Below are 23,035 nucleotides of genomic sequence, written 5' to 3' on the forward strand. Positions count from 1 at the left end.
CCACAATGCCTCCTGCGATGTCCGCACCAGCCCCAGTGTCTCCTGCGATGCCTGCACCAGCCCAAGTGCCTCCTACGATGTCCGCTCCAGCCCCAGTGCCCTCTGCGATGTCAGCACCAGCCCCAGTGCCTCCTGCGATGTCCACTCCAGCCACAGTGCCTCTTGCGATGACCGCTCCAGCCCCCGTGCCTCCTGCGATATCCGCTCCAGCTCCAGTGCCTCCTGCGATGTCAGCACCATCACCAGTGCCTCCTGCGATCTCCACTCCAGCCCCAGTGCCTCCTGCGATGTTCGCACCAGACCCAATGCCTCCTGCAATGTCTGCACCAGCACCAATGACTCCTGCGATGTCTGTACCAGCCCCACCCAGTGCCTCCTTCGATGTCTGCATCAGCCCCAGTGTCTCCTGCGATGTCTTCTCCAGCCCCAGTGTCTCCTGCGATGTCTGCACCAGCCCCAGTGTTTCCTGCGATGTCTGCTCCAGCCCCAGTGTCTCCTGCGATGTCTGCACCAGCCCCAGTGTCTCCTGCGATGTCTGCACCACCCCCAGTGCCTCCTGCGATGACTACACCAGCCCCAGTGTCTTCTGCGATGTCCACTCCAACCCCACTGTCTCCTGCGATGACCGCTCCAGCCCAACTGTCTCCTGCGATATCTGCACCAGCCCCAGTGTCTCCTGCGATGTCCGCTCCAACCCCACTGTCTCCTGCGACGACCACACCAGCCCCACTGTCTCCTGTGATGTCCACACCAGCCCCAGGCTAAATTACCGTGTTGGCACTTTGTGATAAATAAGTGGGTTACTATTTGGGCACTCAGTTTCTAAAAGGTTTGCCATCACTGCGATAGGTCCCTTTCACAGTGAATCACTTTTGAAATAAAAAAGGAAGAAAACAAACGATTCAAAATATGATGCTATCCTATGGTGTGTTTGCATACATCACACCTTTGACAGCAGCATAAAGACCTACTCTAAAAAAAATATTGCACCAAAATTAATTTGGCATACAGTTGTTTCATTGAAAAAGATGGGATATGTTTCCAGCAGCTATTAGTGCACATGCAAAGGAAGTGTAGTGGTTTAGAGATTCTGATGAAATACATAGGTCTATTGCTTAAAGCCTTAATCCCTTAGAAAACAGCTATTTTTATAAATCAGTTTATTAATGTAGTGTGGAATACCGTATATATGGTAACCCATATGCTCCGTATTGTGTGAGTTTAGGGTGTATGGTAAATACAGACCATGTCAGACTGGGGTATTAAGAGCCCATCAGTAACATTGATTCTAGAGAACTACTCTTTAGCTACATGCAAATATTATTGGCCGGAGATGGAGAATACTATGTGGTTTGCTGCTGATCTTTTATGTAATTTCAGCCTATCCTTCCGTAAAATAATAAAATGGGTAGTTTGCTTAATGAGATGCTGTATGCTGTCTTTGTCTGCATAGAGTGCATCATGTGTATTGTGCCAAGCACTGCTCATGTGGGGGGCACACTCCTGCAGAGGGGCCCACCGGAGATTCACCTGTTCCCCATTGGGCCTGTCCTAGCCTGAATACAGAGATCTTGCAGATTTCTTTATACATATTTGCCCTGGTATTCTCTAAAATCAATCACATTCCGTAGTAAATAGCTCCTATTTATTTTCATCATCATCATCATCATCCTATAAAAGGATAATCTGTAGGTGTGAGATTTTTCAGAATGCGGACAGATTTGTATTTCTCTTTCACTGTAGTCAGATGGCATGCGTTTTTACAGACTGGAGCTGTCATTCCTTTTGGTATGTCCCTCCCCGCTGCCTTCCCTCGTCTGCAGCCTCCAGAGCACTTGTCTTTATTTGGAGCTCCCGGAAACCCCAGCCACCTCTCCTTCATGACTGACACCCGGAGAGACGGAGCTGCAGTCTGTTTATGTGTGCTCTCCTCCATCCCCGGTGCTGCATCTGTCCTATAACTGCTCCATTGATAATACTGGGTTTCATCGGATCTCTACCAGCTCGTCATCAGAAAGCAGGTAATGCCAGCTCGTCTACTGCTGTGTGCGTGGTGCTATCTGCTTGTCACTGCCATGTCAGGCATGTGGAGGAGACGAGCAGGTGAAAGGACAGGCATCATATTCCTACATCCACGTCCATTATCCTAATGTTCAATCACACTGACGGGTCACATCCAAATACCTCCCCTTTTAGATGCTTCAAGTCTTACAGCATGGCCATCAGCTCCCACCCACTCCCTCCCTTTCATTCTGCCATAGCTTGGCCTGCTAAATCCCATACTGCCTGAAGAACTGGGCAGGATGCTATGAATTACTATACAGGTTCCTCTGTGGCGCTCATGGGTAATACCGGCATAGTTTGGCTTTTTATCTCGCCTGTCTTTAGCCTTACAACAAAAGTGACATTACTCTGTGTTCATAAGCCTGGAATTGTACACGTTGTTTCATATTTACGTTTGTGATCTGCTTGTTAATCTATAACTAGATGATGACTTTGTTACATAGATTAGTTGATACTGTATTTCATAGATATGAGATGTACTACCTAATCCAACGTAATTGCACGATAAATTACATTTAAATTACATTGCATATCTCTGCCATGTACTATCCATGCTTGTAGTTCATGTCATGGAACAATAGGGATATATAAAAATTGCAGTTCTCCTGAGACTTTTCAGGTATATGATGGTTACTTGCTGAGTTATAAGTGAGGGAAAATATGCTAATTCCACAATTCATATTAGTACATATAGATCCTGTACAGCATGACATAATACAATGTGATTTGCATTGTGTGGATACCAAATAGCGATTGAATCCAATTTTTCTATCATGGTTCCTGACTAAAACCTTGCTATATGTCCTAAGTCGTCATATATAAAGGCCTCTTTACATTTTAGTAATATTTTAGAAGCGCTGACTTAAGATGAGCAGATTGCTGCACGCAACCCTGGTCCACGGTCCAGGTCAGTGCTCTCTGGTCGAGGACAGGAGCTATGTAAACTTCCTTACCTTCTGGGATCCTTGGCTTGGCATATGATTAGCCAGACTTGTGAGATGTCACCTGTGTGCCGCACACCGCGCAGATTATGTCACACCAGGCCATCGAATCAAACACCAGGTATCCCGAAAGCTCAGGAAATTCATGCAGCTCCTGTCCATTCCCAGAGAGCACTGACCAGTGGTTGTGCAAAGTGATCTGTTCATCTCTAACCCATCACCAAGTTAACCACTGTAATATATTACTAAACTAACTTACACTCCTCAACAACAAGAAGGTATGGTCAGGGAATTATAGAAATCACAGGATCTATAATAGATTGCCCAGTGCCATAGGCTGCCATTGTTCTCGTCAGTGCAGGTCCTGTTTACACAGGACGATATGCTGTCAGGAACGATGATCTTTTGTGCATGACTATTGTGAAATGAATGTTCCTAGGAATGCTCATTCACGATAATTTTTCACTGTAATTGGATCTTATTCTTAACATATTATCCCTCTAATCTATTGTTACCACACTGACTAGAACAACCTATTGTTGTACAGCTGAACAGTTGCAGCATGTTACACAATCTCTAGATGAGGCCTAGTGATTAGGCTGCACTCCAGGATGGCTGCCAGCTTTTGCCTGAACCCAAGTGCCAGTGTAAGGTGCGCAGGGCGGTAGTCATGGGCGAGGGGCTGCTGTGTTCCCACCCCCGGGCATCCTACAAATAAACGATGTCCCGATTCTTCTGTGCTATGCGTGTGGTGCGTAACACTCACGTTTTGATCGCAGGCCCCTGCTGTCTCGGGTTCTTCAACTTCAGGAACCGTCGCACACACATTAGGGGACATCAAATTTGTTTTATAATAAAGAAGTTTACTTAACTGTCCATTTTCATCATATTGAAACATGCAGTATTGGGCACAAACTTTTCCATTTTCAAAGCCCATAGCACAGCATGTGCTGCTGTCCGTTCACCCTGAGCTATCCCTTCCTGGTCTGGAATCTCTGGCCCCTGGGATACTCTGTCCGGCTTTGCAGCTTCCATGAGTCTCCATCCCAACTCCCTTATGCGATTCCCCATCTGACTTCCTCTCCTAGGAAGATATTGAGGCACGCTTCTCAGTGCCTCAGTTGGACTGTAGGTCCCAAACATTCCAGGAATGTCCAGTCAAAGTTTATAGCTGACATTCTCTTGCTGCTGAACAGCCCATGCTCCTTGTAACCTCAGACCTCCAACTACTGCTCTCTCTCCATCTAATCTCTCACTCTCACTCACTAACCAGGAAGTGTTATTTTTGTTAACTGGCCCTGCCCCTCCCACACTAGAGCTGTTTCTGAACACTTTAACTGTTTCTATCCTAAACCTGTCTACTTCGTGAACTTATTGTGCCCACCACTGCACTGTACCTAAACTGTACCTATCTTATAGCTAAATCTCAACCTGTGTCCTATGTACTAATCCTATCCTTTCCATATACAGTACAGACCAAAAGTTTGGACACACCTTCTCACTTAAAGATTTTTCTGTATTTTCTTGACTATGAAAATTGTACATTCACACTGAAGGCATCAAAACTATGAATGTGGAATTATATAGTTAACAAAAAAGTGTGAAACAACTGAAAATATGTCTTATATTCTAGGTTCTTCAAAGTAGCCACCTTTTGCTTTGATGACTGCTTTGCACACTCTTGGCATTCTCTTGATGAGCTTCCTATGGAGACTATAGAAGCAAGCAAAAAGTGAAAAAAAAAAGTTTTTAAAAATATAAAAAAAATATAAAAGTTTAAATCACCCCCCTTTTGCCCCATTCAAAATAAAATAATAAAAAATAAACCCCACATACACATATTTTGGTATCGCCGCGTTCAGAATCGCCCAATCTATCAATATAAAAAAATAATTAATCCAATCGGTAAACGTCATAACGAGAAAAAAATTCCAAACGCCAGAATTTTGTTTTTTTGGTCATCGCAACTTTGCAATAAAAAGCAAAAACGGGCGATCAAAATATCATATCTACCCCAAAATGGTATCAATAAAAACGTCAGCCCTCACCCGGCACCACATTCCGAAAAATGGAGACGCTAGAAGTCTCGGAAAATGGCACCATTCTTTTTTATTTTTTTTTAGCAAATTTGGATTTTTTTTCACCACTTAAATAAAAAAGAACTTATACATGTTTGGTGTCTACGAACTCGTAATGACCTGGAGAATAATAATGGCAGGTCAGTTTTAGCATCCAGTGAACATGGAAAGAAAAAAAAATCAAAAAACAACTGTGGAATTGCATTTTTTTTGCAATTTCACCGCACTTGGAATTTTTTTCCCCGTTTTCCAGTACATGATATGGTAAAACTAGTAATAGTGTTTAAAAGTACAACTCGTCCCGCAAAAAATAAGCCCTCACATGGCAATATTGACCAAAAAATAAAAACGCTATGGCTCTGGGAACAAGGGGAGCAAAAAACGAAAATGCAAAAACAGAAAATCCTAAGGTCGCGAAGGGGTTAAAAGTAATACTTTAATATTGTCATTAGTTTAGACACACAGTTGTTCTGTACATTTTCACTCCTTTTGCTCAGTGTGCCTCCTATTTCTTTTAACAATATTGGAAGAAGTTTCCTACAAATGCTGGGTCCACATCAATAACTTTTCTTATGCAGTCATCTGCAGAACACCAGTCTTGAAGTCTTGATGAAAAATGCCCTGGAGTATGCACCAAATGTGCTCCTTAATAAATTTGGCACATCTTTCATGCACCATTACATAAAATGTCATGGACTGGAGTACAATTAGATAGAGAACAAGCGAGTAAAGAGGAAAGAATTGAAACTGTGGAAAGGAAACAAGATGTGTACCCGCTATTTACTGTATATAATCCCTTCGAGGTTATCATTGAGTAAAACGACTGGTGGTCTCTCTCATTGAACTGTCAAACATCTGGTCCTGGCCAAAGTCATTGATTACATGCAGCCTGCAAGGGCATAGCGCCCCCACAGCACAAGTCCACACACCCAGTCAGGAACTCCACCTTCATGTATCGTCCCTGGGCATAAGAGACGAGTACCTCGCCCACAGCTACCGCCGCGCGCCACATTGCACTGACACAAGTGTAAACAAAGAGGACAAAGGTGGCAAAAGTATCATACTAGACGACGTAATTTTATAAATTTGGTAATGTCACTGAAAGGGCTATAATTCAAATTCATAAATACCATTTCTCAAGCATTACACCATAACATGCTACAATAGAAAAACAAAAAAATATTTGTGCGTGGAGCGTTAGTGTACAGTTTCACATGCCAGTAGGTCTGTGTGTCGCAAAACCAAATGGCTCAATAGAAAAACAAGGCAGTGGACCCTTATACGAGTGAATTCACCTCTTAGGTTAGTTAAAGAATTCAATTATTGGTATTGAAAGCCAGTTTCATTTATCAGAATAGGGATGTTTTAACACAAGCACATGGATATCTGCAAATCCCATTATGGGACAGTTGTGTGAAATTCTGGCGCAAAGTTGTTTAGACAGATTTGTCAATGTTTTATGTACATGTGTTCCCCTTAAAGGGATTGACTGTGTGAGTTATACATGCCACCAGCCAGTGGGCACAGCCTTGCTTTCCATACAATTGTATGGAGTGAAGCCACGTCCTCTAGTCAGCCACGCCCACTAGACGGCCATCCATATACAGGGCCATACAGGGCACGGCCTCGGCTCAATACAAGTGAATAGAGCGAGGCCGCGTACACCGGCAAAGGATATGTATAACTCATACATACCCTCCGGTCCCAGGTCAGAAACTGGAAATCCCTGCACAGTACGTGCATTGGGGAGATTCATAAGTCTGCAGTCACATAGACTGCAGACTTATCGGTTTTAACCGGACAACCCCTTTAGGCTGTGTGCCCACTATGCGTTTTTTAAGTGTTTCCGCAGCGGCAATTCCGCCGCAGAAACGCTTAAAAAACGCTTGGTAGAAGGTCTGCAATGTTCCCCAATGATAATCCGCATGTGCTGTGCACATGCTGCGGAGACTTACTCTGCAGATTATCATTGCGGAAAAATCCGCAGCACTACCAATTATTTTGCGTAATCGCTGCGTTTTTGTCGCCATTGACTTGCATTGAATCGCTTGATATCCGCATGACTACATGTGCACATGCGGATATTAAGCAATTCAATGTGCGGATGGTACCCGGGTCTGGAGAAGGGGAGACTCTCCTCCAGACCCGGGTACCATAGTACCTGTAAAAAAAAATAATTTAAAATAAAAAAATACATTATACTCACCTTCTGATGGCCCCCGGTCTCCTTAGTGATGCGTCCTGGCTCCCCGGCGGCTCGCGATGGTCTAAAAGGACCTTCCATGAGGTAATTTAGTCATGTGACAGGTCATTTTACACCACCGCGAGACACCGGGGAGACCGGATGCATCGGACAAGGAGACCGGGGGCCATCGGAAGGTGAGTATAATGTTTTTTTTTATTTTTTACCATTTGTATTCTTTTTTTTAACTAACTTGGTCATACTATATAAAATCCATGCCGGTTGCATGGATTAATATAGTGTGACCAAGTTGTCAAGCACTTTCCAAGTGATGCTAAAATCTCTTGGAAAGCGCTTGTCAACCCGCATGCGAAATCACATGTGCAAAACGCGTAACAAACGCTTATCCCTGGCTGAAAAAACGCATGTAAAATCCGTATGCATTTTTTCTGCCAGAGAGATGCAGAAACGCTCAGGAAAAATCCGGAGCATTTCTGCATCGTGGGCACATAGCCTTAATCAACACCTGTTTTTTTTAGCTAAAAAAATGTCCTTGGTTGTGCAGAATCGGAAATAGCATAAATTGTAGTGCATTTATTATTGGTGTAAATCAGTTTTTCGACACAAGTGGCTGGGCTAAAGGAGGGGTAGGGAACCTTAGGTCAAGGGGCTGCCTCAATGATCTTTTATTCAGCCCATGGGCAGATTTCTGGGGATCGCAGCGCTTGGGCCACCGACCCATCAATTTGTTCTTGCTCTGTGAACACGCACACGCCGTGTTCGCTATTGCACACTGAGGCACGTGCAATGAAAGATTATATCCTGACACCAGTGACAGCATCAGGACGTACTTTGTAGGCAGAGGGGTGCAATTTGTACGGCCCCCGAAGGATGGTATAAATATCCAACTGGTCCTTAGCAGAAAAAAGATTCCCCACCCCTGGTCTAAAGTAAGCCAACTAACAACAGATAGCTGTGCCAAATCTGTCACACAGTGTGCACCACTGTGATGAAATTCGTGCATCTTTAGACTGCCTGGATGAAGTTGACATTGGACTAAATATTAAAGAAGCACTCCTCCCATTAAAGTTTTTATCCTCTTAATATATTGCAGTCATTATCTATATATATAATCGTCTTATCCCGTCTGTCTGTCTGTCTGTCCAGGAAATCCCGCGTCGCTCATTGGTCCGGCAGCGGCCAATCAGCGCCGGGGGATTTCTAAAAAAAGATGGCGGCCGTTAGCGGCTCATCTGCGGGACGGAGCTGAGCGGCGATGCAGCCGGGACATGAGCGCTCATCTCCCGGCCGGCAACAGCAGAAGGAACCCGACCGCCGGACCGATCTGCGGGACGGAGATGCAGCCGGGAGATGAGCGGCGCGAGGCGCTCATCTCTCGGCCGGTATCGGCGGAAGGACCGCCGGCGCCGCTGACCTCCATGCGGAAGGGAGGACCGGGGAGCGGCGCTGCGGGTTGGGACACTTCTGCGAGCGCCCGCGATGTCCCGGGTTCTCGCAGCGTAAGTAGCCGCACAGGTAGCGCCGCTCCCCGGTCCTCACCAAGACGATTCGATGATTGGTCGCGGTCTTCGGACCCGACCAATCACTGATCTTAGCGCAAAACTTAAACGCCGCTGTGCTCATTGGTCGCCGACGCTGCCCGCGATCCAATCACCGATTTGGGCGCCAAATTTAAATATCGGCCGCGACCAATCACCGATTTGGGCGCCAAATTTAAATATCAGCCGCGACCAATCACCGATTTTGGCGCCAAATTTAAATATCGGCCGCGACCAATCACTACAGTGGTGTTTAAGTTTGGAGCCAAGATCGGTGATTGGTCGCGGCCGATATTTAAATTTGGCGCCCAAATCGGTGATTGGTCGCGGCTGATATTTAAATTTGGCGCCCAAATCGGTGATTGGTCGCGGTCAGCGTCCGCGACCAATCAGCACAATAGTGTTTAACTTTGGCGCCAAGATCAGTCATTGGTCGCGGGCCAAGACAGCGACCAATGACCGATTTGTGCGGCAATTTTAAATAGCGTCCGCGACCAATTGGATGTCAGCACCGCTGCCTGTGCGGATACTTCCGCTGCAAGAACCCGGGACATGAGCGGGCGCTCGCAGCAGAAGTATCCGGACTCGCAGCGCCGCTCCCCGGTCCTCCCTTCACACCCTAGCCGCTGATGTCCCCACTGTATCCGCATGGTGTTACAAAGGTCCGGAAATTTGTGTTAAAAATCGCTGATTGGTCGCTGGCGCTGCCCGCGACCAATCACCTATTTGGGCGCCAAATTTAAATATCGGCCGCGACCAATCAGCACAGCGATGTTTAAATGTGGAGCCAAGATCGGCGATTGGTCGCGGCCGATATTTAAATTTGGCGCCCAAATCGGTGATTGGTCGCGGGCAGCGCCTGTGACCAATCCGATTTTTAACACAAATGTCCGGACCTTTGTAACACCATGCGGATACTGTAGGGACATCAGCGGCTAGGGTGTGAAAGGAGGACCGGGGAGCGGCGCTGCGGGTCGAGATAATTCTGCTGCGAGCGCCCGCTCATGTCCCGGGTTCTCGCAGCGGAAGTATCCGCACAGGCAGCGCCGCTGACATCCATGCGGCTAGGGTGTGAAGGGAGGACCGGGGAGCAGCGCTGACATCCAATTGGTCGCGGCCGCTATTTAAATCTGCCGCACAAATCGGTGATTGGTCGCGGTCTTGGCCCACGACCAATCACGGATCTTGCCGCAAAAGTTAAACACTACGGTGCTGATTGGTCGCGGACGCTGCCCGCGACCAATCACCGATTTGGGCGCCACATTCAAATATCGGCCGCGACCAATCACCGATCTTGGCTCCACATTTAAACACCGCTGTGCGGATTGGTCGCGGTCGCTATTTAAATGTGGCGCCAAAATCGGTGATTGGTCGCGCCCAGCGCCGGCGACCAATCAGCACAGCGGTGTTTAAATGTGGAGCCAAGATCGGTGATTGGTCGCGGCCGATATTTAAATTTGGCGGCCAAATCGGTGATTGGTCGCGGGCAGTGTCCGCGACCAATCAGCACAGTACTGTTTAACTTTGGCCGCAAGATCAGTGATTGGTCGCGGGCCAAGTCGGCGACCAATCACCGATTTGTGCGTCACATTTAAATAGCGGCTGCGACCAATTGGATGTCAGCGACGCTCCCCGGTCCTCCCTTCACGCCCTAGCCGCATGGATGTCAGCGCCGCTGCCTGTGCGGATACTTCCGCTCTGAGAACCCGGGACATGAGCGGACGCTCGGAGCAGAAGTATCCCGACCCGCAGCGCCGCTCCCTGGTCCTCCCTTCACACCCTAGCCACTGATGTCCCCACAGTATCCGCATGGTGTTACAAAGATCCGGACATTTGTGTTAAAAATCGCTGATTGGTCGCTGGCGCTGCCCGCGACCAATCACCGATTTGGGTGCCAAATTTAAATATCGGCCGCGACCAATCACCGATCTTGGCTCCACATTTAAACACCGCTGTACTGATTGGTCGCGGACGCTATTTAAATGTGCCGCCAAAATCGGTGATTGGTCGCGCACAGCGTCGGCGACCAATCAGCACAGCGGTGTTTAAATGTGGAGCCAAGATCGGTGATTGGTCGCGGCCGATATTTAAATTTGGCGCCCAAATCGGTGATTGGTCGCTGCGACCAATCAGCGATTTTTAACACAAATGTCCGGATCTTTGTAACACCATGCGGATACTGTGGGGACATCAGCGGCTAGGGTGTGAAGGGAGGACCGGGGAGCGGCGCTGCGGGTCGGGACACTTCTGCTGCGAGCGCCCGCTCATGTCCCGGGTTCTTGCCGCGGAACTATCCGCACAGACAGCGGCGCTGACATCCATGCGGCTAGGGCGTGAAGGGAGGACCGGGGAGCGGCACTGCGGGTCCAATTGGTCGCGGCCGCTATTTAAATTTAAATGTGGCGCCAAAATCGGTGATTGGTCGCGCCCAGCGTTGGCGACCAATCAGCACAGCGGTGTTTAAATGTGGAGCCAAGATCGATGATTGGTCGCGGCCGATATTGGCCAGCGACCAATCAGCGATTTTTAACACAAATGTCCGGACCTTTGTAACACCATGCGGATACTGTGGGGACATCAGTGGCTAGGGTGTGAAGGGAGGACCGGGAGCGGCACTGCGGGTCGGGATACTTCTGCTCCGAGCGCCCGCTCATGTCCCGGGTTCTCGCAGCGGAAGTAGCCGCACAGGCAGCGGCGCTCCCCGGTCCTCACTAATACGATTCCGCTCCCTGCTCCTCACCAATATGATTCGCTGATTGGTCGCGCTCTCCACACCCGACCAATCAGTGATCTTGGCGCTAAAGTTAAACACCGCCCTGCTGATTGGTCGCGGCCGCTGCCCGCAACCAATCACCGATTTGGGCGCCACATTTAAATAGCGGCCGCGACCAATCACCGATCTTGCCGCCACATTTAAACACTGCTGTGCTGATTGGACGCGGACGCAGGACGCGTCCAATCAGCGAGATTGGCGCCAAATTTAAACAACGCTCTGCTGATTGGTTGCGGACTCCAGCCGCGACCAATCAACGAGATTGGCGCCAAATTTAAGCAACGCTCTGCTGATTGATCGCTGGCCGAGATCAATCAGCAGTATTGGCGCAAAATTTAAACACCTCTCTGCTGATTGGTCGCGGTTGTCGGCCGTGACCAGTCAGCAGTATTGGCGCCAAATTTAAACCTTACTCTGCTGATTGGTCGCAACCACCGGCCGCGACCAATCTGCGTTTTTTGTGCCAAAATTAAACAACGCTCTGCTGATTGGTCACGGTCGCCGGCCGCGACCAATCAGCAGCATTGGGGCTAAATGTAAACCCCGCTCTGCTGATTGGTCGCGGTCGCCGGCCGCGACCCATCAGCATTATTGGTGCCAAATTTAAACCCTGCTCTGCTGATTGGTCACGGCCGCCAGCCGCGAACAATCAGCGAGATTGGCGCCAAATTTAAACACCTCTCTGCTGATTGGTTGCGGTTGTCGGCCGTGACCAATCAGCAGCATTGGCGCCAAATGTAAACCTCACTCTGCTGATTGGTCGCAACCATCGGCCGCGACCAATTTGCGCTTTTTGTGCCAAATTCAAACACCGCTCTGCTGATTGGTCGCGGCCGGCGACCAATCAGCGATTTTGGCGCCAAATTTAAACCCCGCTCTGCATCGCTCTGCTGATTGGTCGCGGTCGTCGGCCGCGACCAATCAGCACAATTGTCGCCAAATTTAAACACCTCTTTGCTGATTGGTCGCGGTCGCGACTAATCAGCGATTTTGGTGCCAAATTTAAACATCGCACTGCAGATTGGTCACGGCCGCCATCCGCGACCAATCAGCGAGATTGGCGCCAAATTTAAACAACGCACTGCTGATTGGTCGCGGTCGCCGGCCTCGACCAATCAGCGATTTTGGCGCCAAATTTAAACAACACTCTGCTGTTTGGTCGCGGCCGGCGACCAATCAGCGATTTTGGCGCCAAATTTAAACCCCGCTCTGCATTGCTCTGCTGATTGGTCGCGGTCGGAGGCCGTGACCAGTCAGCAGTATTGGCGCCAAATTTAAACACCGCTCTGCTGATTGGTCACGACTAATCAGCGATTTTGGTGCCAAATTTAAACACGCTCTCCAGTCCTCACTAACACGGTTCGCTGATTGGTCGCGGCCGCCACCCGCGACCAATCATCGATATTGCCGCCAAATTTAAACACCTCTTTGCTGATTGGTCGCGGTTGCCGAACGCGACCAATCAGCGATTTTGGCCCCAAATTTAAACACAGCTCTGCTGATTGCGCCCAGTCGGCCGCATACCTATTCTAGAATACCCGATGCATTAGAATCGGGCCACAATCTAGTATTATATAGAACTGTGCACTTATAATTGCTAATTTTTGCCCTTCTACCCAGTTAATTCTTCTCTTTTCCATTAGGCCTATGCCATCACAAGATTAAAAACAGACTAGCTGAATCCTTCTATGCGCTATATAGAATCAGGAGGTACATTTTCCTTGCATGAGTCATGACTAGTGTTGAGCGATACCTTCCGATATCAGGAAATATCGTATCGGATTGGATCGGGCCGATACCCAAAAAGTATCGGATATCGCCGATTCCGATACCGGAAACCAATGCAAGTCAATGGGACACAAATATCGGAATGAAAATAAACCCTTTCTTTCCTTGTAGGTTAATTCTACATGAAGTAAAACAACTAAGAATAATGTAGAATGACATGAAAAGCCGGCAATTCATCAGCGCATACACCGGTACCCGACAATTTACAACAGAAAGAATAGAGCTTCACACATAGATTAGATAGATAGAAACATGTCAGTCACATATATATGAAGTACAGTGACAGTGTTGCTTACTGTACTTGTCATTTAGTGTAAAGGATTTATTTTAAAAAATATTAGTGTTTTCATGCACCGTCTCTTTAAAAAAGCCGGCCGGCAATTCAGCATCTGTACCCCACAATTTATAATAGACAGAATAGAGCTTCACACATAGATTAGATAGATAGAAACATGTCAGTCACATATCTATGAAGTACAGTGACAGTGTTGCTTACTGTACTTGTCATTTAGTGTAAAGGATTTATTTAAAAAAATATTAGTGTTTTCATGCACCGTCTCTTTAAAAAAGCCGGCCGGCAATTCAGCAGCGGTACCCGACAATTTATAACAGACAGAATAGAGCTTCACACATAGATTAGATAGATAGAAACATGTCAGTCACATATATATGAAGTACAGTGACAGTGTTGCTTACTGTACTTGTCATTTAGTGTAAAGGATTTATTTAAAAAAATATTAGTGTTTTCGTGCACCGTCTCTTTAAAAAAGCCGGCCGGCAATTCAGCATCTGTACCCGACAATTTAGAATAGAAAGAATAGAGAATCATACATAGATTAGATAGATAGAAACATGTCAGTCACATATATATGAAGTACAGTGACAGTGTTGATTACTGTACTTGTCATTTAGTGTTAAAATAAAGGATTTATTTAAAAAAAAATTGGCGTGGGGTTCCCCTTAATTTTAGGCTCTAGCGGAGGTTAAGCAGACAGCTGGGGCAAATGTTTGAAGCCTGGGAAGGGGGTAATACCCACGGAGCTTCCCAGGCTACTAATATCAGCCCCCAGCTGAATACCTAGCCTTTACTAGCTATTAAAATGGGGGAACCCCCCCAAAAAAATAACGTGCGGTCGCCCCTAATTTAATAGCTAGCAAAGGCTAGGCAGACAGCTGGGGGCTGATTTTAATAGCCCAGGAAGGGTGCCATGAATATTGGCCCCCTCCCAGGCTAGAAACACCAGCCGTCAGCCGCCCCAGAAATGGCGCATCCATAGGATGCGCCAATTCTGGCACTTAGCCTCGCTCTTCCCACTGCCCTGTAGCGGTGGCAGTGGGGTAATAGGGTTGGGGTTGATGTCAGCTTATAATGCCAGCTGACATCAAGCCCAGGTTAGTAATGGAGAGGCGTCTATAAGACACCCCCATTACTAACCCCATAGTCAAAGTTAAAAAAAAAAACACAAACACCCAGAATAAAGTCCTTTAATTGAAATAAAGACACAATTCTTTATTGTTCTAAATTAAACCATACTTACCATCACGCCCATTCCAGCTGAAGCCAACGATCTCCTGCAATAAAAGAAAAATAATAAAGCAACCTCATCCTTACCTTTCCATGGTTCCCACGACAGCTTCAGCTCTGCTACATCGAGATGACAGGCTGGACCGCAGCAGAACGCTGCCATCCAGCCTGTCATCCCGCAGACACTGAGAAGCGCAGGCATGCTTGCGCTCCTCAGTGTCTCTCTGTGACGTCATCCAGATGAGCCGAGTTCATGTCCAATGAACTCAGCTCACCTCATGCACGTCACTGACAGCGTGGGAAAATTCTCACGCTGAAGTGCTGAGTGCAGGAGAATTTTCCCACGCTGTCAGTGACGTGCATGAGGTGAGCTGAGTTCATTGGACATGACCTCGGCTCATCTGGATGCCGTCACAGCGAGACACTGAGGAGCACAAGCATGCCTGCGCTTCTCAGTGTCTGCGGGATGACAGGCTGGATGGCAGAGTTCTCCTGCGGTCCAGCCTGTCATCTCGATGTAGCAGAGCTGAAGCTGTCGTGGGAGCCATGGAAAGGTAAGGATGAGGTTGCTTTATTATTTTACTTTTATTGCAGGAGATCGTTGGCTTCAGCTGGAATGGGCGTGATGGTAAGTATGGTTTAATTTAGAACAATAAAGAATTGTGTGTTTATTTCAATTAAAGGACTTTATTCTGGGTGTTTGTGTTTTTTTAAATACTTTAATAGAAATTCATGGTGGTCATGTCTAATATTGGCGTGACCCCATGAATTTCGGGCTTAGGGCCAGCTGATAATGCCAAGCTGGCCTTAACCCCTTTATTACCCAGTGAGCCACCGCACCAGGGCCCTGGATGAGTTGGGTACAGCGCCAGAAGATGGCGCTTCTATGAACGCGCCATTTTCCGGGGCGGCTGCGGACTGCAATTTGCAGCGGGGGTGGCCCAGAAAGCTTGGGTCTCCCTGCGCTGCGGATTCCAGCCCCCAGCTGCCTAGTTGTACCTGGCTGGACACAAAAATAGGGCGAAGCCCCCCGCATTTTTTTTTTTAATTATTTCACGAAATTCATGGAATAATTAAGAAAAAAAGGGCTTCCCTATATTGTTGTGTCCGGCTAGGTACAAAGAGGCAGCTGGTGGTTGGGGGCAGCCCATTCCTGCCTGCTGTACCTGGCTGGACACAAATATAGTGCGAAGCCCCACGTCAATTTTTTTTTAATTATTTCATGAAATAATTTTTTTAAAAAAGGGCTTCCCTATATTGTTGTGTCCGGCCAGGTACAAATAGGCAGCTGGTGGTTGGGGGCAGCCCGTTCCTGCCTGCTGCACCTGACTGGACACAAATATAGGGCGAAGCCCCACATAATTTTTTTTTAATTATTTCATGAATTTCCTGAAATAATTAAAAAATAATTGACGTGGGGCTTCACACTATATTTGTGTCCAGCCAGGTACAGCAGGCAGGAACGGGCTGCCCCCAACCACCAGCTGCCTATTTGTACCTGGCCAGACACAACAATATAGGGAAGCCCTTTTTTTTAAAATTATTTCATGAAATAATTAAAAAAAAATTGACGTGGAGCTTCTCCCTATTTTTGTGTCCAGCCAGGTACAACTAGGAAGCTGGGGGCTGGAATCTGCAGCGCAGGGAGGCCCAAGCTTTCTGCCCCCCCCCCCCCGCTGAAAATTGCAGTCCGCGGCCGCCCCGGAAAATGGCGCGTTCATAGAAGCTGGATGCTGTACCTGGCTGGCATACAAAAATATGGCGAAGCCCACGTCAAAAGTTTTGGGAAAAATTAATTAAAAAATAAATAATAATTTAGGGACTGCATCTTTATTAACTCCTCAAATGTCATTTAGTGTTAAAATAAAGGATTTATTTTAAAAAAAAATGGCGTGGGATCCCCCATAATTTTAGTCTCTAGCGGAGGTTAAGCAGACGGCTGGGGCAGATGTTTGAAGCCTGGGAAGGGGGTAAAACCCACGGAGCTTCCCAGGCTACTAATATCAGCCCCCAGCTGAATACCTAGCCTTTACTAGCTATTAAAATGGGGGACCCCCCCCAAAAAAATGACGTGGGGTCCCCCCTATTTTAATAGCTAGCAAAGGCTAGGCAGACAGCTGGGGGCTGATATTAATAGCTCAGGAAGGGTGCCATGAATATTGGCCCCCTCCCAGGCTAGAAACACCAGCCGTCAGCCGCCCCAGAAATGGCGCATCCATAGGATGCGCCAATTCTGGCACTTAGCCTCGCTCTTCCACGCTGCCCTGGTGCGGTGGCAGGGGGTAATAGTGGTGGGGTTCATGTCAGCGCCAGCTGCCATGAAGCCCAGGTTAGTAATGATGGCCGTCTATATAACACCCCCATTACTAACCTACAAAGTGTTAAAAAGAAAAAACACACTACACCCAGAAAAAAATAATTTATTTGAAATAAAACACACCATTTTATTTAATTCTTAGTTTACTAAAAAAAAAATAGTTACCTGTCCACGTTCCTGCGCTGATCTCCCATGCACAGCTGTCACATCTGGAGATGGTGACAGCTGTGCATGGCTGCTGTAAGCTCACGCTGCCGGGAACTCGTCCGCTCCCGGCAGCAGGAGCCACTGACTGAGGTCACCGGAGTGCATTCAGGCAGCGCAGCTCCGGAGACCTCCTTTACGGCACTGCTGTACCGTGGGAATTTCTCACGATACAGCAGTGCCGTAAAGGAGCTAACCGGAGCAGCGCTGCCTGAACTTCGGTGAACCCTTACGGCCCCGTCATTCTAGCGGCGGCAGCGGTTCAGAGCGGTCACATTCTATGTGGCTGCTCTAAACTGGAGATCTTCGTGGGACACTCGTGGACTACTACGGAGGGGTAAGGATAAGGTTGTGGTTTATTATTTTATATTTTATTACAGGAGATAGATGGCTTCAGGGAATTAGGTGTCTAGGTGAGTATAGGTGTAGTTTTTTATTTTTTACTTTATTTTAGGTGGCGATCGGCGGGGACAGGTAATGTATGAACTAATTTCTTTTAGGTAACCACTGGCCACCAATGACATGTATCTAACATTTATTGGGGACACAGTAGGGCAATTTAAATAGCAGGATCAGGCTGATGGGAACTACTGCTCCCATCAAGCTGATCCTGCTGGCACGAGTGGACGGGGGACAGACATAGGCCGATGGGAGTAGTAGTGTCACATCGGCCTATGTCTGCCTGCACGCACAGACACCCCGCACACACACACCCCGCACACACACACCCCGCACACACACACCCCGCACACACACACCCCGCACACACACACCCCGCACACACACCCCGCACACACACACCCCGCACACACACTAATCATGACGGGTCCGGGAGGTGAGGCTGACCTGTGCGGCCGTGGGAAAGTTCATGTGAGTTCATGCAATGCAGTCAAGCATGAACTCACATGAACCCTCTGAGGGCACCGCGGCGACTTCAAATGAACAGCTGATCGGCATCACCTGATACCTCAGCTGTTCATTTGAAATAACCGGCGGGAAAGCGCAGCACAGAACGGGAAAGCCGGCGGTGAAGTCTTTTCACTGCCGGCTTCCCCGCCCGGGTCCTTCACTCCTTGGTGCTGCGCTCCCCGCCCGGTCCTAATTTACGATTGGGATTGGAGGTGGTGAGGGGAGCGGAGGATCGGGGTGGGAGGCTGCGGGGAAGCGAGTATGGGGCTGAGTGATTGTTTAAAAGCCGGCGGCTTTTTACCGCCCGCCGGCTTTTAAACAATCAGGAGAATTCTCCCACGCTGGGATGGCATTCTGATGACAGGCTGGATCTCAGCTGAGCGCTGCCACCCAGCTTGTCATCCTTCACAGACACTGCAGAGCGCAGGCATTATGGGAACTTCCGATTCCGGTATTCGATATTATAAAAGTATCGGAATTAAGTATCGGAATTCCGATACAGTGAATATCGGCCGATACCCGATATTTCAGTATCGGAATGCTCAACACTAGTCATGACTCATGAGTCACTGCAAAAGTCCCTGGCAGAGGGAAGGAGGGAGCAGCTGAGTCAGGAGTTAAAGAGGGGAATGATTCATGCAGGGAAGAGAGACTTCCTTTTTCTACAAGCAGAGAAAAGAGACAAATTATCTGGGTAAAAGGCAAAATTAGCAATTGTAAGTACACAGTACTATAATATGATTGCAATATAATAAGAGGATAAAAACTTTGATGAGAGTGCTTCTTTAACTGGGTAGAAAGGCAAAATGAGCAATTGTAAGTACATAGTGCCATATAATATGATAATTGCAATATATAAAAACTTTATTGACAGTGCTTCTTTACGCACAATGTGGGCCACTGAGTTGAACCAAGCTTGCTGAACTTCCGTGGAAAACGACTATCACAAATAGTATAAGTCCTAGCCTTAGAAAGCAAACCCTCGAAGTAGTAAATTTACTGTTCCAAATGCAGAGTAATAAGGGACATCTGTAAGGAGGCAAATACTCTTTCATATACTGCTTATAATATGCACCATTGTTGCAAGACTAAGTAAGCCACTGCATTTAATTCAATAGGTGAGGAAAATGACACTCTCTGAGTGCTGTGTGGCTGAAGGAGAAGGACAAAGCTCATTTCTCAATGAATAATTCATGTGCAAAGGATTCATACAACATTCAGTGATGTGTATATAGATCTCATCTCAAAAGTAACGTGAAGAGATGGGTGCTAGTGTACAGTTTCTTCTTAACCGATACAGTAGACACAGAGTTAAATAATACCACACACATCTTTATATCCTAAGAGCAAGGAAGACGACAAAAGGTTTGGACCGGAAATATTTTGTGTAATACATGCTCAGATAATGCATTGGGATTTGTTCTAATTTAGGCATTTCTGATCTGCGACTATCTGGGCTTCATACATGATGGTCATAGACACAGGGTACCCTTTTATAGGTATGCCTTTAGTCTTGGATTACATTATGTACTTATAGAGGACACAGGGTTGCCAACATAATTAATTTCCAGCAATAATATGATCCCCCCCTCACATATACTGTACAATGCAATAGTTGCTTGGAAAAACTGTCCCCATTTCGTGTTTGGTTGTCTATTAGGACATACAAGGAGCAGACAAAAGCTGAAAAGGAAGTGCAGGATCATTTTTGGAGTACACTCTTTACAGCAAATATCTAATATCCATTTTCCTAACTAGGGTTGATGAAACAATGTCTTAATTTTAGTCGGTAGATGCTATGAGGCTAGATCATGCTAGATTGTGTCCCCTTGTGGTGTGATGTATGCCGAAAGATTGTCCTGTAGGACACTGAAGTGAATTGGAGATTAATTGAAGCAATAGGCAGCAGCTACTAAACTATGTATGGAGCTTCAGCTACTGCCTGCCGGACACGTATCAGCTGATCGTGGCGGTGTTTGAGCCCTACCAATCTCATATTGATGATCTACTCTACAGATAGGTTATTAATTTTTTAGACCCATTTAACTCCTTTGAAGTGAAGTTATCATCAGAAAATTACCTTTTTTTGTCTTTTTGAATTACATGTATTTTTTAAAAAAATTATTGGCAATCTTTTTTTCCATATTATGCTCTTTCTTCAAAAACAAAATCCAAAATGCGGATGACACTGGTACCATTTTGTCACGTGCGTATTTAAACACAGACGTCTGAATGAGACCTTAGGCTGGGGTCATAGTGGCGTATAAAAACTATGTATGATTTTCACACAGACGTCTGAATGAGACCTTAGGCTGGGGTCATAGTGGCGTATAAAAACTATGTATGATTTTCATCCAGAAAAGTGGGACGATTTTTTTCTCACTTGTCATCCGTGTGCTGTCTGTTTTTTTATTTAGCAGTTTTACAGGACCATTTATAGTTTTCCATCTTACAAAATTGTAATGTACCCTTAAAAATTGGATGCCATACTAATGGTCCGTTTTGTTTTCTCGCACTGTACCTTTTTCAGAGTCAAATTGAAGCATACTGCAATTTTTTTGCTCATGCTGAATACACCCGAGAAAAAAAACGCAGATCTGCACTGCCTCATTGAATAACATTGGTCCGAATGCAATCCTTTTTTTTTATCGGATTGGTCTCGTCCGAGTTGTGAGCGAACCCTAAGAGGGAGTTCCCGAATCAGACATTTCTTGAATAATGAAACAGAGAAACTGGATTGCAAGATGCAGGTGTGAGCAGACTCTCATTCTACTAAATGTGAATATTTCATGCTACATGTGTCTGTAAAAGTTCATCTTAAAGAAGCACTCGCACTAACTTTTTTGTTTATGAAATGTGCATATATATGCATGTAATGTAGTGTGAGTATTATTATACTCACCTACCACCACTTTCTCCAGGATTCAGCACCGTTCTTCTCTGCTTCTGAGTGACATCAGAGCAATTCTGACTAACCGACTCACTCTGTGCACTATGCATGAGCCGGAAAACTCTTTAAGGCTATGTGCCCACGATGCAGAAATGAAGCAGAAAATTTCCGCTTCATTTCTGCATCTCCTAGCCCGGAAAAACGCGTGTGGAATTTGACACTAGTTTTTCGTGCGTTTTTCACGCGTTTTGCACATGCGGAATTGCCTTGCGTTTTCTAATGCATTGTAGATGGCAATTCCGCATGCGTAAACGCACAAATAATGGACATGCTGCAGAATTTTCCGCACATCAAAAACATTGCGGAAAATTCCACAGGTTGGGCATTGAACTTGCTGATTTACATTGGGGACCATGGGAGAAGGATTACCAAGCGTTTCCCAAGCGTTTCCGCTGCAAAAATTCCGCAACAAAAACGATTGAAAAACGCATTGTGGGCACGGACCCTAACAATGTAAGCCTATGGTGCCTCATTCTTGCTCTCCATAGGCTTTCATTGTAAAACCACTTCTGGGTCACGCAGCATGACACAGCCAGTCTGAAGGATGGTGACGTCACAGAAAAGCAGGACATAGGAGAAATCGGCGGTATGTGAGTATATTAATACACTCACTCTACATGACATGCATATACAAACATATTTAATGAATAAAAAAGTTAGTGGGAGACTGGAGTGCTTCTTTAAGCATCATTGTGAAGACCCCTTGCTACTTCAAGACTCCATTGTAAACAGAAAGCGTTTTTCAGCAAAAATGGATTGATCTTGATCAGTATACTTAATCCCATTTTCACTCATTTTTGATTCATTTCTGTTTTTACCATCAATATGATATTTGTTTGTAAAAAACAAAAAATCCAAGCTATTGCTACCTGTTAGGCTGTGGCCCCTTGATGAGTTTTTGGTGAATTTTTGACACTTCGTATTTTCCCCACGTGAAAAACACAGCGTCTTACAGTTCCAATAAAGTGGATGGGATTTATGGAAATCTTTTGCTCAGCATACACTGACCTGCGGTGCTTGTTTGAAAATTTCTCTTGTGGGTACACTGAGTTTTATGTGCAGATTTTTCCCACAGATTTGCATTAGATGCTGAAAATCAGGTAAAAAATGTTCATATTTTTTAGTGCATTTCCATGGCGGAAACGTATCAATAACGCATCTAATCTGCATGTGACTGTATCAATAAAGTTTTGTCAAAGCCAAATACCAGGAAGTATCAAAAACAAAGCAGCTTTATTTAAAACATGACACCAATGAGAGACAAAAAATGCAGCCTCAAAAAGCGATAAAAACATATGTAAAAAAAACCGCAAAGAAAAATACAAGTAACCTAATTTAACCCTTTCACCCCGAAGCCTGTTTTCTCCTTCCTGACCAGGCCAAATTTTCCAATTCTGACCAGTGTCACTTTATGAGGTAATAACTCTGGATCCCACTGATTCTGAGATTGTGTTTTTGTGACACCTTGTACTCTATGGTAGTGGTAAATTTAGGTCTATATTTTTTACGTTTATTTGTGAAAATATTGGAAATTTGGCAAAAATTGTAAAAATGTAGCAAATTTCATACTTTTAATTTTTATGCCCTTAAATCAGAGAGTTATATGACACAAAATAGTTAATTATTAACATTTGCCACATGTCTACTTTACATCACCATCATTTTTTAACATAATTTTTTTTTTTGTTAGGAAGTTGGAAGGGTTAAAAGTTTATCAGCAATTTCTCATTTTTCCAACAAATTTA

The 23,035-nt window shown here is 46.0% G+C and overlaps 1 protein-coding gene across 4 annotated transcripts in view; it reads left to right on the plus strand.

Moving 5' to 3' along the window:
• The first annotated feature begins 1,776 nt into the window (after window positions 1-1,776).
• CAP2 (cyclase associated actin cytoskeleton regulatory protein 2) overlaps window positions 1,777-23,035 on the plus strand; it is a 143,421-nt gene continuing 122,162 nt past the window's right edge. Inside the window, exon 1 of one of the 4 annotated variants that reach the window (XM_073678810.1) lies at window positions 1,777-2,021. Coding sequence is in view for 2 of the 4 variants with exons in the window: in XM_073678812.1 (XP_073534913.1) it covers window positions 21,085-21,090 (6 nt within the window). In the remaining 2 variants the exon portion in view is untranslated. Of the gene's footprint in view, window positions 2,022-2,231; window positions 2,346-20,968; window positions 21,091-23,035 lie in introns of those variants that run through there. The other 3 variants (XM_073678811.1, XM_073678812.1, XM_073678809.1) reach the window with 3 other exon arrangements.

This window comes from Phyllobates terribilis, unplaced genomic scaffold, assembly GCF_046119375.1.
Source record: "Phyllobates terribilis strain yellow unplaced genomic scaffold, ASM4611937v1 Scaffold_4__5_contigs__length_816908805, whole genome shotgun sequence".
NCBI lineage: Eukaryota > Metazoa > Chordata > Amphibia > Anura > Dendrobatidae > Phyllobates > Phyllobates terribilis.